The sequence below is a fragment of the Lepidochelys kempii genome, chromosome 1 (assembly GCF_965140285.1).
Source record: "Lepidochelys kempii isolate rLepKem1 chromosome 1, rLepKem1.hap1, whole genome shotgun sequence".
NCBI lineage: Eukaryota > Metazoa > Chordata > Testudines > Cheloniidae > Lepidochelys > Lepidochelys kempii.
The window spans coordinates 125,919,817-125,937,446 of NC_136380.1; the positions used below are offsets into that span (position 1 = coordinate 125,919,817).

At 40.4% G+C, this 17,630-nt stretch overlaps 1 protein-coding gene across 5 annotated transcripts in view; it reads right to left on the reverse strand.

Annotated features, from left to right (window-relative positions):
• Positions 1-1,478: 1,478 nt before the first annotated feature.
• Positions 1,479-17,630, reverse strand: part of LOC140914930 (P2Y purinoceptor 8) — a 43,747-nt gene continuing 27,595 nt past the window's right edge. For all 5 annotated transcript variants that reach the window (XM_073354047.2, XM_073354041.2, XM_073354034.2 and 2 more), the window contains one exon: positions 1,479-5,209. In XM_073354047.2, coding sequence (XP_073210148.1) covers positions 4,070-5,158 — 1,089 coding nt within the window. In that variant the 5' untranslated portion in view covers positions 5,159-5,209 and the 3' untranslated portion in view covers positions 1,479-4,069. The remainder of the gene's footprint in view (positions 5,210-17,630) is intronic.

The following is a 17,630-nucleotide window of genomic DNA, read 5'->3' on the forward strand; positions in this document are numbered from 1 at the left end:
AAAAAAATTAGAACCCTATACAGTCATCCCAAAATGTAATCAACTATCCAAACAATTAATAAACAAAAGGTCCAACTTAGAAGTCTACATTCCCCCACAGTGAAAGCACTGTACACAAGGGCTACCTCCGCACTTCAGACTACAGATGTCATGTTGAGCTTGTGTAGATGTATGCACACTAGCTGTGATTGAGTTAGCAAGCTGAAAATATCAGTGTAGCTAAGGTGGGATGGGCTAGTCACCCCAAGCACATACCTAGGGTCTCAAGTGGTATGGTACTTAACATAACTAAGTTATCCTGCTGCCCTTGCCGCCACCACCACTGTGCTTCTGTTTTTGGTGTGCTAGCTCAATCAAAGATAGCATGTATATGTTTACCTGAGCTGGAAATTACACCTCTAGCTCAAAACGTAGATGTATCCCATGGCTCCTCACAAACCTCCTAAATGGCCCTGTATTCATGTTGAACATGAAGGGTGACAAGGTAAAACTTTGTGGCAAGAGAATATTTTCAATGGTTCAAAGAACAACTCCCCAGACTGCTCTTTATGAAAACAGAAATACATTTCATAGCAAATTACCTTCACAACATGCACTACCAAGCCCTAAAGACTATGTACATAGAGCCAGATGCAATGTTCTTCAGTCAGGCAACAGCCGCACTGACTTTGATGGGAGTTTTGTCTGAACAGGGAGTCCAAGATCTAGCCCATAGTGGTTATTTAATAGATAATGTGGTGAACAATCAACTGTCCTGGCACCTGACTGAGACATCCTTCTGATTTATTGTCAGGTAGCACCAGAAGAAAGATGGAATGGTCTGCAGGGCTGTGTGGGGATGAGGGACAGAGCATTTTCAGTCACTTGGGACTGACCTTTTTTATTTCAGAAAGACCATTTCAGCATTTCTGAAACCATAAATCTGTGAGGGTCTGATCCTGCAAAGTTTCTGCACCGTCAAACTCCTTTTGAAGTGAGTGACAGTTGAGAGCATTCAGTCTCTGACAGGATTGGGCCCTAACTAAAGCACATCAAAAAATCTGCCCTAGAGCTAGGGGAAATTACCAATTTTTAATTGGACAATATTTGCATTTAAAACCCCCTGAATATTTAAATATGTAATCCAGAGCAAAATTGCTGGCATCTTAAGTATAGAACACCAATTTGGTAACAAGAATGCTGGAATTCTTAAAAGCTGATGGCTGAATAACTCAAATAGCAAAGTGAAACCATGTGCTAATAAACCTTAAGCACATTTGCAAGACATAAATAAACTCACTGAATTTCTAGATGATGAATGTGGGATGGGTTAAAGAGAATCTGCTCTGAAAATCTTCTCAGACACTGTAAGTAAATAGAGTACGTATCCAAATGCCTCAAATTCACATAATGTGTGTCCTCCCTTTTTTGAGTATTAATTTTTAAAAAATATTGTGCTTTCATTGTGTACTTTATTAGTAAAAATTAGTACTTTTATCTTCTTTCTTTCTTTCTTTCTTTCTTTCTTTCTTTCTTTCTTTCTTTCTTTCTTTCAGTGGGTTCCATATCAGATAAGTTCCCATGTGCTTAAAGAAAGTTAATGTGCAGTGTATTTTTTAAAGATAAGCAGAGTTTTCATGGACTGCTTAAAAATATTACTGAGAAGTGACATAAAACACTTCAGTTAACTTTAGAACTATAGTAGAACCTCAGAGTTACGAACACCAGGGTTATGAACTGATCAGTCAAGCAAAGACCTCCTTGGAACCAGAAGTAGGCAATCAGGCACCAGCAAAGACACACACAAAAAACCAAAACCAACCAACCAAACAAAAAACAAACCCCCCCCCCCAAACAAATAGAGTACAGTACTGTGTTAAACATAAACTACTAAAAAGATAAAGGGAAAGTTTAAAAAAAAGATTTGACAAGGTAAGAAAACTGTTTCTATGCTTGTTTCATTTAAATTAAGATGGTTAAAAGCAGCTTATTTCTTCTGCATAGTAAAGTTTCAAAACTGTATTAAGTCAGTGTTCAGTTGTAAACTTTTGAAAGAACAACCATAATGTTTTGTTTACAGTTACAAACATTTCAGAGTTACAAACAACTTCCATTCCCAAGGTTTTCCTAACTCTGAGGTTCCACCATAAATCACTAATATGCATTGCTTTTCATCTTGGTTGTAATCTCCATCAGTACTTGACTATTTGACAGGGAGGATAATAGGTAGGAAAAATCCTTATAAATTCTCAAACATATTTTTTGGTTATCCAGTGACTGTAACAAAGCACAGGCTAGAAGGTAGATGGTGCACAAGGCTAATGTATGGAACTAATAACATTTGGATTGCTGAGTTTGAATCATACTTTAGATGAAAAGGCAGATAAATTTTTGTGGTCTAATCTAGTACCTTTTAAATATTTTTGTCCATGTTACGGAGCTACCACACAGTTCACATAGCTGGCCGTCACTCCTCCAGGCTGGCCAATTTCTTGAGGCCTGATCCGATGTCATATCAATGTCAGTGGTAAGTTTCCTGCTGAGTTCACTGAGAGTTAGATCAAGCTCTAGGATATTAGAAGTATTGTTGAGGTTTTTGGCCCAGTGGTGAGGGCCAAACTCTTGCTTGGCTCTAACAAGTGTCATTAGCTCCTCATTTTAATGAGTGTTGAAATTATGCAGAATTTCAAATAAAAAAATAGGAAAAAAAGTGTTTTGAGATTAAAAAGAAAAATGTAGATGCTGTTTTATTGTATTTCTAAGCAACCATTCAATTGCTGGGATATGAGGAGAAGCATGGTATGATGCAATACATTGGGACAGGATACTGAGGGTCTGAACATGCCACTGCACTAATAATACATGAGCTAGCTGCAGGAAGGTTGGTAAATTTCAACTGCCCAGTGCCTGCCTTTCTGTCTGTCTGTCTGTAAAACCTGTAGTCCAGATATGTAAAGTATCAAAAGCAAATGAGGTAATGCCAAGATTTAGGAGACAAATCTTCAGCTTGTTATATTGGCGTAATGCAATTGAGATAAATGGGATTACTCCCCTTTACACCAGATGAGACTCTGAACCATTATCTGAACTAGCTCCTAGAGGAAAGCAAAAATACTGTCCATAAACTACATAAAGCAATAGTCCCATTGACTGCAATGGGAACTGTATTCAATGCAGGACCATAGAGTTTGGCCCATTGTAAAACAAACAAATAAACTAAGTTAAGTGAATGCCAGCTCAGCAGTATTAGTGTAGTGGGTCATTGTGAGAAAATTGCCATGTAAGCCACCTGAATTTCACCTCCCTCCTTAGAAATGTATAGCTCTAACAATGATGTAACCCACTCAGCAGCTGGGGCATTGATGTGGTTTAGGGTACTGACGTTGGTCTTTCTTTTTTACTTCATTTTACGAGATATTTCGATAGACGAAATTGAAATAAATAACTATTAACCAAGCTAACCTCTTTGAAGGTTAATGTGGTTAGGTTAGGCTGTGTATAAATCAAGCAAGTGATATATAAGTGTTGTGATGAGTTCATAGTGGCTACACATAATGTATTCATGATAAAATGGCAAGATATATTCATTCTTTTTCTGCAACAACACAAAAGAGAAACTCATGCCTCTATAAACAATTAACATATTATTTACAAAGGCAACTCCCTGCTCCCAAACCCACTTGAACATTATTTTCCTTTAGTATAATAAGTGAGATCCATGAGTATTTGGCTAAGCACTGAGATCTCGGAATCTGAAAGTATTTTTGGTTTGTCCTTGCTTTCCAATCATATTCAGAAGTGTTCAGTAGAATTAATTCTGTCTTCATCCTTGTTTGTCAGTTTTGTCACTGGACTTGGACTGGATCACTTTCTTCCTTTGATAATTTTGGTTCATCTTACTCCTTCTCTTTTCCTTCCCAGTAAGTGGTTATTGATTTTAGACATGTGTGAGATACTTGCTGTTCAATTGGTTGGACTATTGTTGCTATGGGCATTGATGGTTTTTTCAGAAAATGGTTTACAAAAAATCCCTTTCTTTCTCCACTGAGAACTTGCTATCACCTTCCCACATCTGATTTGAAGTCTGTAGTTAAAAAACACTTTCTTGCCTTTGCAAACATACCTTAACTCCATCTAACCCTTCCATAGGCCCACTTGACATTGACCTGGCCGACATTGTCCTGCCAGAGAATAAGCTTTCCCTTCTGGTCTCCAGACTGTCAGTGAGCAGTACCTTATGACCTATTACATGCATGAATTTCTGATAAAATTCTTTGGATGCAAAATAGTAAATGAATGGATCTATACAGATGTTCAGGCAACTGAGGCATAGGGTGAGCTTGTAAGCAGGGTATAAACTCTTGTGGAAAAAGAGACGGCTGATCATGTGCACAAGTAGAATAAAGTTATTAGGGGCGAAGCAAGTGATGAATACCAAGAGGACAATTGCAGCCAGGTAAATAGACCTAGTCTTCTGCCTGCTACCGGATCTGCTAGAGGTCTGAATGAGCTTCCGAATAGTGCCAATGTAGCAGGCTACTGTCACTATGAATGGGATCAGGAAGAAAAGAACAAACAGCGTCAGAAGAAAGGTTGCCCATGCTATAACATTGGGCAGCATGTCCCATTTGAGCACATCGAAACAAGTTATGATCCCTAGTGGTTTTACTTCATAGGTCAGATCTGTGCTTGCCAGTGGGTATAGGGCCAATAGCAAAACGGCCCACATGCCCAAGCAGGCAGCAAGTGCATATCTCTTTCTTCTCCACTTGACTAACTTCATTGGATACACCACTCCCAAGAACCGCTCTATGCTAATGCAGGTCATGGTGAGTATGGAAGAATACATGTTTGAGTAGAACATCACTGTGACTAAGCTGCAAAGGCTCTTACCAAAGATCCAGTTGTTGTTCTTGATGTGATAGACAATCTGGAAGGGAAAGCAGCAAGCCAGTGTGAGGTCTGTGATGCTAAGGTTAATCATGAAGATAACTGAGGGTGTCTTGGGTTTGATATGGCAGCAGAGCACCCAAAGGGAGAACAGATTCCCAGGGATGCTGATGAGGGCCACCAAGGAGTACACAGCTGGGAGGGTGATTGCAATAGCTCTGTTCTGAAGCATGGCCATTGTTTCATCATCCAGTTGGGATGTATTTGTAGGCATTATGGAAAACGACATTGTTGATTCTTAAAAGCCTTCTGGATCATATCATGAGAGTTCAGTTAAAATCTAAAGGGCAAATATAAAGAGAAGAGATATGTCAAAACAATAGTTAACAATACATTTTCCCTGTTAATTAAAAGTAAAACAATAGCATTATTTATGTTCACATTTCAAGTTAGTTTTGAACTGAACTGTCATTACATCGCTCTGGGAAATATTTAGTGTGAAATCCTAGCCCTATTGAAGTCATGGCAAAACTGCCATTAACTTCAGTGAGGCCAGGATTTCACTCCCAAATTCTGGTTGTCCTTTACCATTCCCACTTTATATTCCTATGTTTGTCCAACAACAGTGTGGTGTCAAAGGTGTGAATGCATTGCAGCCAAAGAAGAGAAAGGGAAATGACAGACCAAAAGTTATCTCTGTGATGAGACAAGGTAGGTGAAGTGATATCTTTTATTGGACCAACTTCTGCTGGTGAGAGAGACAAGTTTTCGAGCCACACAGAGCTCTTCTTCAGGTCTGGAAAACACTCAATATATTTCCCAGACCTGAAGAAAAGCTCTGTGTAAGCTTGTCTCTCTCACCAACAGAAGTTGGTCTAATAAAAGATATTACCTCACTCACCTTGTCTCTCTTATATCCTGGGACTCACACGGCTACAACAACACTGCACACAACAGTGGAAGAGCTCTATGGTGGACATAACTGTGGCCCAGAATGAGGCCAAGGCTAATGCAGCTGGCAGTGGCGGGGACTGATAGTAGTGTAGAGAGGCCTGTAGGACCCGCTACATCCAGCTGGTGGCAACTATTGATGACTGTTTTATTAATTATTAGTTATTTCTCATAGTGCCCCAAAACTTTCTAGACGTCTGCCAAAATAGACTAAAATATATGACTGTTGCCCCAAAGACTTTATGAGCTAAAATCAGACAAGGCGTGATGAGGGGCTACAAAGACAGGAGGAAGGGGGCTGAGAGTATGAGCCCTGTATAGCCTTAAATTCCCAATTTTTTTTTAGAGTTAGCAGCCTTGGAATACTTTTAACCTAAGATAATTCAAATGTACTAAAAAAGATTTGATACTAATAAGGGTCTGTAGCAAACAGATAACATCAGTTATTGCTATTTGTCCTTTCGGGGTTTCTAGCCACAGTAGTTTTGAGTCACGCTAAGCAATCTGAGACACAGAACAAGGCAGTTTAGACTCTACAAGAATCCAGAGATGAGGTCTAATATTCAGTTCACATGAAAAGAAATTAACACATGCCAAGAAATAACTGCATCCCATGATCACAATTGCACAAAACCCTTGGGGGCAAATTCATCACAGCTGAATTTCATTCTTGCCAGTGGAGTTACACCAGGAGTGAAACTGGCCCTCTGTTTTTAAGAGGGAATTGCCAAGTCACTTCCTGACACAAAACTGTTGAAGAAGTGCAGCACGTGCAGAAGTCTCTCTCCCCACTCCGGCTGTCCATGGCTTTTACAGGAAAACATTTATTGTAGGCTCTGATCCAGCAAATCTTTATACGGATGTGTAACTTAAAGCATGTGAGTATAAGCTAATGGCACTGTGCTTAAGCGCCTACTGGATCAAGGCCACAGTGGCATATGACATAAGTAGGCACTGGAAGAACAGATGACAAGAATGACTGAAACCAGAGGAAAATGCGCACAAGTCTGATCAGCTTTCTCATCGGCTTTAAATCTAGAAGGGAGCATCATGATCATCTACTCTGTCCTCTGCATAACACATGCAGCTTTGCTATCCCCATCTTTCAGAAAGGGAATTGAGGCACAGAGAAACTAAATGACTTGCCCAAGGCCACACCAGAAATCTTTGATAAATCTGGCAGCTAAACCCAGGTTTCTCGAGTCTTTGGCAATTTCCCTAACCAGCAGACTATCCTTCCTCTTTGATTACTTTTCTTAACATAGATACATTCAATGGCAGTTGCCTGAAGTGGGTTGATCTAGTTTAATTGTCCCTATATTGTGCCTGGTTTTGTTTGGTATGTATATTTTCATGCTTTTCTGTACAATTTTCATGACCTCCTACCTACCACAGTCTTTTCTGTCACCTGTTGTTTAACTTAAATTTAATATGTGAAGTTAAAAAATAATTGTAGTAATTTTTGTGTTTAAAACCAGATTAGGATTAGGGTTAGAGTTGGGTTTATTCGCTGCATATTTTTCTTACCGCTGAAGACTTTTCTTTCAGTTATATCCTTCCAACCCAATTGAAATTAGTGGAATTGCATGGGTTGAATGGGGAGAATTTGTCCCAGAACTATTTGAAATTTTAAACTTTACACATAGTTGAGCCACAAAAATGTTCATGTGAAAATGTTATGGTTGTGCTTGTACCTTGGTGACAGGTGCATTAGAAAGGATCACTAATTAGACAGATCATCTGACTAAGGGGTTTTCAAATGTGGAAGAGAAAAGGGAACAAAAGTCTCACAGCTGTAGCTCACGAAAGCTCATGCTCAAATAAATTGGTTAGTCTCTAAGGTGCCACAAGTACTCCTTTTCTTTTTGCGAATACAGACTAACACGGCTGTTACTCTGAAAAAAGTCTCATTGCCATTCCTCTCAATTTCTGGGTTGTCAGATATCAAAAGACAGGTGTTTTAAGCAGTTAAGCTTCCTCTTGTCTTAATATGGACTTTTATGGAGGGTTATATGGGTTGATTTATTTCAGTTAACTTCTGATGTTAAGATGCTGCCTGAGTCTTCATAAGCACCCTGAAGTTGTAGCATAGAAGGGATTTCTTCTGATCATACTTGTCTCTGGTCAGCCACATCCCAATACCATAGCTCTTTGTAGCTTAAGTAAAATCAGATTTTTCTTCTGGCGTGCCAGTAAAGACGACCACCTGCATGTTAGATCTGGTGACAGGATCTGTAATTCCCCACCCCCCCTCCAATTGGCAGCCAAATGTAAATCACACAATAACAGCAATACCCTTACCCAAATGGGAAATATAGAAAGAAGATGGGACTGTGGGCTTTTTCTCACAGTAGGGTAACACCAAAAGAAATGTCTACTTTCTCATATGAAAGTGCTAAATAGAAGAGATGGTTTTCCTCTCACACATTTGTTCTCTTCCAGTTAATAATACATCACCAAGTGCACATGTGAAAATTATGACTGACACAATAAATACTGGTTTCAGAGTTACAGCCGTGTTAGTCTGTATGCGCAAAAAGAAAAGGAGTAATTGTGGCACCTTAGAGACTAACCAATTTATTTGAGCATAAGCTTTCGTGAGCTACAGCTCACTTCATCGGATGCTCAAATAAATTGGTTAGTCTCTAAGGTGCCACAAGTACTCCTTTTCTTTTTGCGCATACAGACTAACACGGCAACCTGTCATTATGCAAGGCACTGCATTTAGCCGTATGGAGTGGAAATCTATCAACTGCACAATAAATACTCAGTCTTGGGTGAATCTACAAAGTTTTTGAGTTCAGGTTTGGATTGGATGCTTCAGTCTAAGCCTATCCAAAACTAATAAGATTTCACACTGACAAATTCTGGCACCATCTCTCCCTCACTCCCAAGGAATCCACATTTCCTCTGTAGTGAAACCTGGCAACTTGCTGCTAGGTATCCTTACAGGTCTGTCTCACATCATATGCCTCTGAGTTGGAGATAATCCGAGAGCACTGGAGTATTCGAGAAACCCTGTTTTTCTTATAACAAGAGAGCACAAGATATTCTTTACTTTTCCTGTAATATCTCTGACTGATCATCAAAGGAAAGTGAAATCTTGAGATCAGGTAGTAGAATGCCTTTCAATTTACTCTTATTCTATAAGACATTTATAACAGCCTGATAAAATAAATACATCGAACTAAATGAAAAGCTTAAACGTTAAGCAACACAGAAGACTTTTTATTGGTTGCATATGTATTGAGGACATTGTTCCATCCCTGGAAGATGGGCTGGTTGCCTAAAAATAAGCAAACAAGGACAAAACATAATGAAAACCACACAGTTGGTAAATATTCAGCTGAGGATTTAATTCTACATGAAACCTCTGGATCACTAGGTTGGTGACAGGGCATTTGATGAATGAGGCACAGTATTCCAAGTGAACGAATTTCCTTTTCTGATTGTGTGTGAGGAAGATGGAGTAGTTGCAGGGATAGATACCATACTGCAAGAGGAGTTAGAAATACCCGATAGATAGCTAGGTAGAGCAAGGGGTTTTCAAAGGAGAAAAAGAGAAGAAAAGAACCTCATTGTCACATCTCAGTTTCTCTTCCTGAAATATAGTATGGCCTGCTTTTAGGTCCTGATTCAGTAAAGCACTAAATACATGCTTACGTCCCATTAAACTAAAGAATGGGCTTATGTGCTTTGTTGAATAAGGATGGACATAAGCATATGCTTAAAATTAAGTGTGTGCTTTACTGCAACGGGGCCCAAATTAATAACTGGTGAGTGCTCCCTGGTTGTAATAACCTCATTCTATTAAATATAAACTTTGGGGATGCAGACTTAGTTATTCATTGTAAATAAACTCAGAGGCAGAGATGTTTATTACCCCAGGGTTTGGTTATTGCAAAGTTACTAAAGCTCTGTCTCCACTGAAAAAAACAACGGTGTGTTTTCACATGGAGATAGCTAGCTTGATGTAAAATCCTAGTGGAGACAAGGCATTGTATCTTTTACTTTGATTATTTTCATCACTATACGGAGCTATACCACCTAAGTGAGGGGCCTAGCATTGCCCTAGTCTAGCTATAGAAATAAAATAACATGTGCCCTTGTTTACACTAGCATTTTACATTAAGATAGCTATCTCAATGTGACAACACACTATATTTGCAGCAATGATTTAGCCAGAGAAAACTACCATAGAGACCTTGAATCTAAGCTTTTTCTCCCGTAATCTGGGATAGCCACAAAATGAGGTGATGGCTTCATGAAAAAACTTCATGAAAAAACTCGTACAGATACAGACAGACATCATCTTAATTCCAAATGCAAACAGATGGACATCATACCGAAAGGCCTAAAGGTAAAAAATCCATTACAATCTACATATCACACAGACTATGCTGAGAGATTGTGCCATACACGCTCAAAGAAACTGCAAAACCACCTGATCAGCATCTTACACAGCAAACAGGGAAAGATTAAGAATGAGCTCTCAAAATTGGATAGTCTTATAAAAAAACAACCTTCCACTCAAACTTCCTCATAGATAGATTTAACAAAAACTAGACAAGCCATTTACAACACAAACTTTGCTTCTCTACAAAGGAAAAAGGACACTAAACTTTCTAAACTACTACATGCCACAAGGAACCACAACAGTAGTTCCCTTAACCCACCTAACAATATTGTTAATCTTTCCAGCTATACTCTTACCCCAGCAGAAGAATCGGGGCCTCTCCTTTTGTCCCTTTTGTCTCCAGGCCCACAAACATAATACAGTTCTGTGGTGACCTAGAATGCTTCTTTCGACGTCTCTGACTCAAAGAATATTTCCAACACACCTCTGAACAACATACTAATCCACAGAGACCTCCCTACCAACACTACAAAAAGAAGGATTCTAGATAGACTCCTCCTGAAGGTCGAGACAGCAGACTGGACTTCTACATAGAGTGCTTCCGTTGGTGTGCACGGGCTGAAATTGTGGAAAAGCAGCATCACTTGGCCAATAACCTCAGCCATGCTGAACACAACGCCATCAACAGCTTCAGGAACAACTCTGACATCATAATCAAAAAGGCTGACAAAGGAGGTGCTGTTGTCATCATGAATAAGTTGGAATATGAACAAGAGGCTGCTAGGAAGCTCTCTAACTCCACATTCTACAGGCCATTATCCTCTGATCCCACTGAGGATTACCAAAAGAAACTACACCATCTGCTCAAGAAACTCCCTGAAAAAGCACAGGAACAGATCTGTGCAGACACATGTCTAGAACCCCGACCAGGGGTATTCTATTTGCTACCCAAGATCCATAAACCTGGAAATCCTGGACGCCCCATCATCTCAGGCATTGGCACCCTAACAGCAGGATTGTCCAGCTATGTGGACTCTCTCCTCAGGCCCTACGGTACCAGCACTCCCAGCTATCTTCGAGACACCACTGACTTCCTGAGGAAACTACAGTCTACCTGTGATCTTCCAGAAAACACCCTCCTGGCCACTATGGATGTAGAAGCCCTCTACACCAACATTCCACACAAAGATGGACTACAAGCCGTCAGGAACAGTATCCCCAATAATGTCCTGGCAAACCTGGTGGCTGACCTTTGTGACTTTGTCCTCACCCATAACTATTTCACATTTGGGGACAATGTATACCTTCAAATCAGCGGCACAGCTCTGGGTACTTGCATGGCCCCGCAGTATGCCAACATTTTTATGGCTGACTTAGAACAACGCTTCCTTAGCTCTCGTCCCCTAATGCCCCTACTCTACTTGCGCTACATTGATGACATCTTCATCATCTGGACCCATGGAACAGAAGCCCTTGAGGAATTCCACCATGATTTCAACAATTTCCATGCCACCATCAACCTCAGCCTGGACCAATCTATACAAGCAGTCCATTTCCTGACACTACTGTGCTAATAAGCGATGGTCACATAAACACCACCCCATACCAGAAACCTACTGACCACTATACTTACCTACATGCCTCCAGCTTCCATCCAGGACACACCACACGATCCGTTGTCTACAGCCAAGCTCTAAGATACAACCACATTTGCTCCAACCCCTCAGACAGAGACAAACACCTACAAGATCTCTATCAAGCATTCTTAAAACTACAGTATCCACCTGCTGAAGTGAAAGAACAGATTGACAGAGCCAGAAGAGTACCCAGAAGTCACCTACTACAGGACAAGCCCAACAAAGAAAATAACAGAACGCCTTAGCTGTCACCTTCAGCCCCCAACTAAAACCTCTCCAGCGCATCATCAAAGATTTACAACCTATCCTGAAAAATGATCCCTCACTCTCACAGATCTTGGGAGACAGACCAGTCCTCGCTTACAGACAGCCCCCCAACCTGAAGCAAATACTCTCCAGCAACCACACAACACACAGCAAAAACACTAACCCAGGAACCTATCCTTGCAACAAAGCCCCATGCCACATATTTATTCAAGTGACACCATCATAGGACCTTATCACGCCACGTCATCAGGGGCTCGTTCACCTGCACATCTACCAATGTGATATATGCCATCATGTGCCAGTAATGCCCCTCTGCCATGTACATTGGCCAAACTGGACAGTCTCTATGCAAAAGAATAAATGAACACAAATCTGACGTCAGAAATCATAACATTCAAAAACTGGTAGGAGAACACTTCAACCTCTCTGGTCACTCAGTAAAAGATTTAAGGGTGGCAATTTTGCAACAGAAAAGCTTCAGAAACAGACTCCAATGAGAAACTGTTGATCTTGAATTAATATGCAAACTAGATACCATTAACTTGGGTTTGAATAGAGACTGGGAGTGGCTGGGTCATTACACATATTGAATCTATTTCCCTAAGTTAAGTAGCCTCACACCTTCTTGTCAACTGTCTACATGGGCCATCTTGATTATCACTACAAAATTTTTTTCTCCTGCTAGTAATAGCTCATCTTAACTAATTAGCCTCTTACAGTTTGTATGGCAACTTCCACCTTCTCTGTATGTATATATATATCTTCTTACTATATGTTCCATTCTATGCATCCGATGAAGTGGGCTGTAGCCCACGATAGCTTATGCTCTAATAAATTTGTTAGTCTTTAAGGTGCCACAAGTACTCCTGTTCTTTTTACTTAGTTAGTGGGTTTGCATTATTGTAATGTACTTTTTTCTAAAGTCTTGTCTTCTGTTTTTGTCTGTCAGATCTTCTGTGGCAGCTCTCAAATGATGGACCTGATCTGAGAGAGAGGACTGAACATCCAATTATTGTTTCCTTTTCTGTTGTCTCATCCTTTTAATTTGCCATTCGGTTTTTCCTGTTTAAATTTAAACAGGGAAGAAGAAAACAGGATTGTAAATTGTTTCTTGTTCTACAAATGTATTACTGTTTTCGTCTGTTAAAGTTTTCATTACCAATTTATGTATCCTCTGTTTTTCCCCACATGTTATGACAGCTGAGAGAACATAGGCCCAGTTAAGGCAGCTCTCAGAGGCACGTGATGGGACTTATTTATGTTGGGGCTTAACTGACAGCTTGGCTGGACAGCTGAATCTGAAAAGTGATTCTTTCAGAGGATTCCTCCTTTTCTATAACCACCTTTTATTTCTTTGCCCTTCTCGAGCTGTGTGCCTTTTCTTTCCCTCTTTGCCGCACATCTGGCAGTGATATTTGCGGGCCCTGCCTTCACAGGATAGTCACTGAGGCCCCAATCCACAAAAATACATATGTGTTGAGGTAGACAGGCGTCCACCTACCTAACTCGCATGCAGGGCCTGACCCGGTAGTTGTGCTCAGAGGCCACCTACTGGATTGGGTCCCATGCAAAATCTGATAGCAGCAGAAGGTGGTGCCTGGGCTGTGGGAGACTGTTCCACTGTAGAAGTGGATAAATATTTAAATAGTTATGAGGCCGGAAACAGAGAGGAAGAGAGTGACAATGATGTGGTACCCTGGTGGTTCAGGCACCCACATGGGAGACCCAGGGTCCAGTGCCCCTCCTCCAATGACCCTTTCATTATTTATCCACACTGGAACAGCTTCAACAGGAGGGACTGAGGGAGCCCCACATCTGACTATCCGCTCAGTGGTTAGAGCCCTCTCCTGAGACCCTGTTCAGCTCCCTTCTTCCCATTAGCCGTAAAAGGAATTGAACCTGGGTGTCCCATATCCCAGATGAGTGCTCTGACCACTGGGCTAAAAGTTATTAGGTGGGCATCACCTTCTACTTCTCCAGGTGTTTTATGTGGAGCGAGACAGGCACCAAACTCACTTCTGCAAGAAACTACTTAGGTGCCTAAGCTACCTGACTCCAGGAGGGCAGTGGGTTCCTGTTCATGGATCACTAACTAGAGAGGGGTGCCTTGGGGAGAGCCACAGGGCTTAGTGCATACCCCTGTCATTGGCATCTCCCATTAGCTAGCTTAGCTGGCTCCCTGCCTAGCATGCTGGATTTTGTGGATCACGTTCTAAAGCTCCTATCTCTCCCCATGCACTGTATATAATGTGTTCCTGTGATTTTCTAGGCACCTAAAAGTTATGCACTGTTATTCTCAGCATCACAATGCCTCAGTCTGTGTATCTGGGCCCAAGCCTTTTCTGAACTAATCGTGCTGCTTTATATTGGGACCTCTGCTGCCATCTGCCTTATGCTGTTTCCTAATGCCTGGGGTATTTTTGAAAATGTCTCTGCAACAATCAAGGCACAATTTTTGCTCACTAAGCTTGTGGTTATATTATCATACAGGTATAGCTCTTAATTTTCACCAATTTTTACCTCCCTTCCTTTAAAAAAACCCCAGAATTATGGGCACCTGCCAATTCTGTCTTCTGTGCACATGCCTGTGGATTCAGATTTGCACTTCTGAAAATTTAACACTAAATAGTTACATCATTTCTTACTTACTATGTTTTGGCCTTTGAAGAATGAAAACAAAACCATAGTTCTTATTTTTCATTACATTCTCAATGTAAAATCCTAGTGGAGATGGACAAGGCACTATAGTTTCTACCTTGAGGTAGCTAATTAGGGTAAGCTATGGGTGAGGCTATAGGGTTGACCTCAACTAGCTAAGTCAAGATAAAACTACCGGTGCCTTGTCTCTACTAGGATTCTACATTGAGTTAGTTACCTCAAATTATCTTTAGGTGAAAACACAACTGTTTTTTTTCAGTGAAAACATATGTATAAGTGTCACCATCTCCCTCATATTCCAAACCTCAGAGCCTGAGACCTGTAAAAGATTGAGCTCAGAGAATACACCAGTTCAAGCACAACCACCCACATTTGCAAGAGAACTTTATTTCCATCAAATAAAGAGCATTTTAGTTATCACAGGGTGCTGATTTATCTTATTTTCTCCAGTGTGAGAAACTGTAGAAGACCACATTTGCACAAGCCAACCAAAAAGTCTTAGGTGTGAAATCTACCCATGTAGAAGGAGGGGAAAAAAACAAGCAATGCTGTGTTAATCTGTTAGACTAGCTAAGGAGTGTTATTAACTGTAAACAGATAGCTTTTCGTTTCCTGTCTCTTTCCTGGATTTCTTACCATGCTTCATGAGTCTGTTTTCACAGAACACATTTGCACAGAGTTCTTGTCAATACTAAGGGAACATTTTTTAAAATTTCTACCTTTGCTACCACTGAGTCAGAAATGCTGGTAGCTCTACTGGTGTTAGCAACATTGAGAGCCCTAATCTATAAAAGGTTCCTATGGCCACCGCCATCTTATACATCATGTCAATTAAATCTGCTCAGAACAAGTCTAATCAAGTTGGTCTTAAAAATGAGCCTTGTCTACACTAAGGGCCAGAGTTCCCTAGTGTTTCAAACAGCACTACATTAAGGCACACTAGGGAACTTATAGTGCACATCAGCAGGGTCTACATGGACCAGTTAGTGTGCAACACATTAGTGCGCTTTAGAAATCACACACCCCGCAGTGTGCATTGCACTATGTAAACAAACCCTAAGATAGGCTTTTAAATGGATTTAGTTAAACCAGTGAAAGAAGCACAATGCTCTTACTTCAGGAGTGGCTTATTTCAGTTTATCTTAAACCTAAAATTTAAGCTAAACTGAAAACAGCCACCCAAGCCCAAATCAGAATGTTCACACAGCAGTTTGCACCTGTTTAACTAAATTGGTTTCAGGTCACATCTTAGGTTAAACCGGTCCAACTTTCTCATATGGACAAGTCCTGAGTTAAATTGGCTCAACTTGAAATATAGACAAGTATAGTCATTGTTGTCTTAGTGTAGTCAAAACTTGTATAGTTATTTACATCGTGCAAAGTGGATTTAAAACACTACCAAGAACAATGGCAGCATTTTACACTTACTTTCCACTCTGGTCTAAATACTAAAATCTAACTTTTATATGTGTTTTTCATCTGTAGATCTCAAACTGGTTTACAAAGGAAGTAGTTGTCATTATCCCTTTTTTACAGAAATGAGGCACCTAGAGTGACAGCAACTTGCCCAAGGTCAGCCCACAGGGCAGCATTCCTAAGTCCCTGTCTAGTGCTCCCAAATGATCACACAGAGTGCATGGCAGTGGGGAACCAGTCCCCAGGGGCTCATTTGTGCCCTGTACAGAGGGTAGTGGAAATGCAGAACTACGCTGCTCCAGAAGGAACCCCAGTAGAGACTTAGAATGTTACTGAATTAACCATCCCAAAGAGTTGTTATAAGAATTAATTCGTTAATGATTAGACAGTGCTTTGACAGTGCACTGTCTCAGTGCTAAGTTTAATTAATATATTAACTGGTTTCCATTTGTATTAAATCTTTTGAGTACTGTCTATACCAGAGATCAACAGACTATGGCTTCCGGTCTGTGATTGCTCCCTAGCACTAGTGATTGCATCATGTGATTGTGGTGAAACTAAGAGGAAGATGTACAGTTGCTCATTTCCTTTATGACCTGACCTGCCTCGGCGAGGAAACAAGTGACAGTTTGTACACTGAGGCTGCCTGTTGCTAATATAAGGAGATATTTTTACAAACTCCTCAAAATTCAGGAAAAATCCTGCCCACAATTGTATATTTACTCTGTAGATTATAATTAGTGTTCTAATGTGTACTTTTCCCAGTTTAAATGCACAGGTTATATTTTCTCTCTCACTGTTCTGTGAAACTCTGGCCAAGCATTTTCTCACCTATTCAGCCCACTGAAGAATCCAGTCAGACCTGTACATGCACTTTAAAAGTTTATCTCCACAATAGAAAACTCACATGTAAAAGACATTTGCTTTCTTTTTCTCTTTTCTGTGCATTAAGGATATGGCATTATGTTGCTGTTGCTGTTCAGTTTAAGACATGATGGAGTCTGTCAGCATGTTTAGTGCTGACGGCTCCAGGTTCAGTCTCCACTGATGACTTTGCTGGCTGTGTATGCAACGATAGTTTATTACAAAATGCCCTGATGGGTAGGACTTGAACTCCTGTGAACTTTGGATGCTTGGGAGAATATGTAATACAGTGACCTACTATGTATATAATTAGGTCTCCCCACGCCCCAGTTGTTGGTCCCAGTGACTTTACAACTTCCTACTATCTCACCTATAAAAGAGAGCTTTTTTAGATCTAGTGGTAGAGACCTGTGAGCGGAAGGGCCTGTGTATGATCCCCATTGAGTGGACACACTTTGGTTTACTATTATTTTTATTACAGTGAAATCTATACATTAGATTCCTCAGGGCTAGGACCATCTTTTCATCGTGTTTATACAGAGTTCAACACAGTTGGGTTGGGACCTTTAAGTGGTACAAGGATAATAATAACAAAGAGACAACCTTTATTA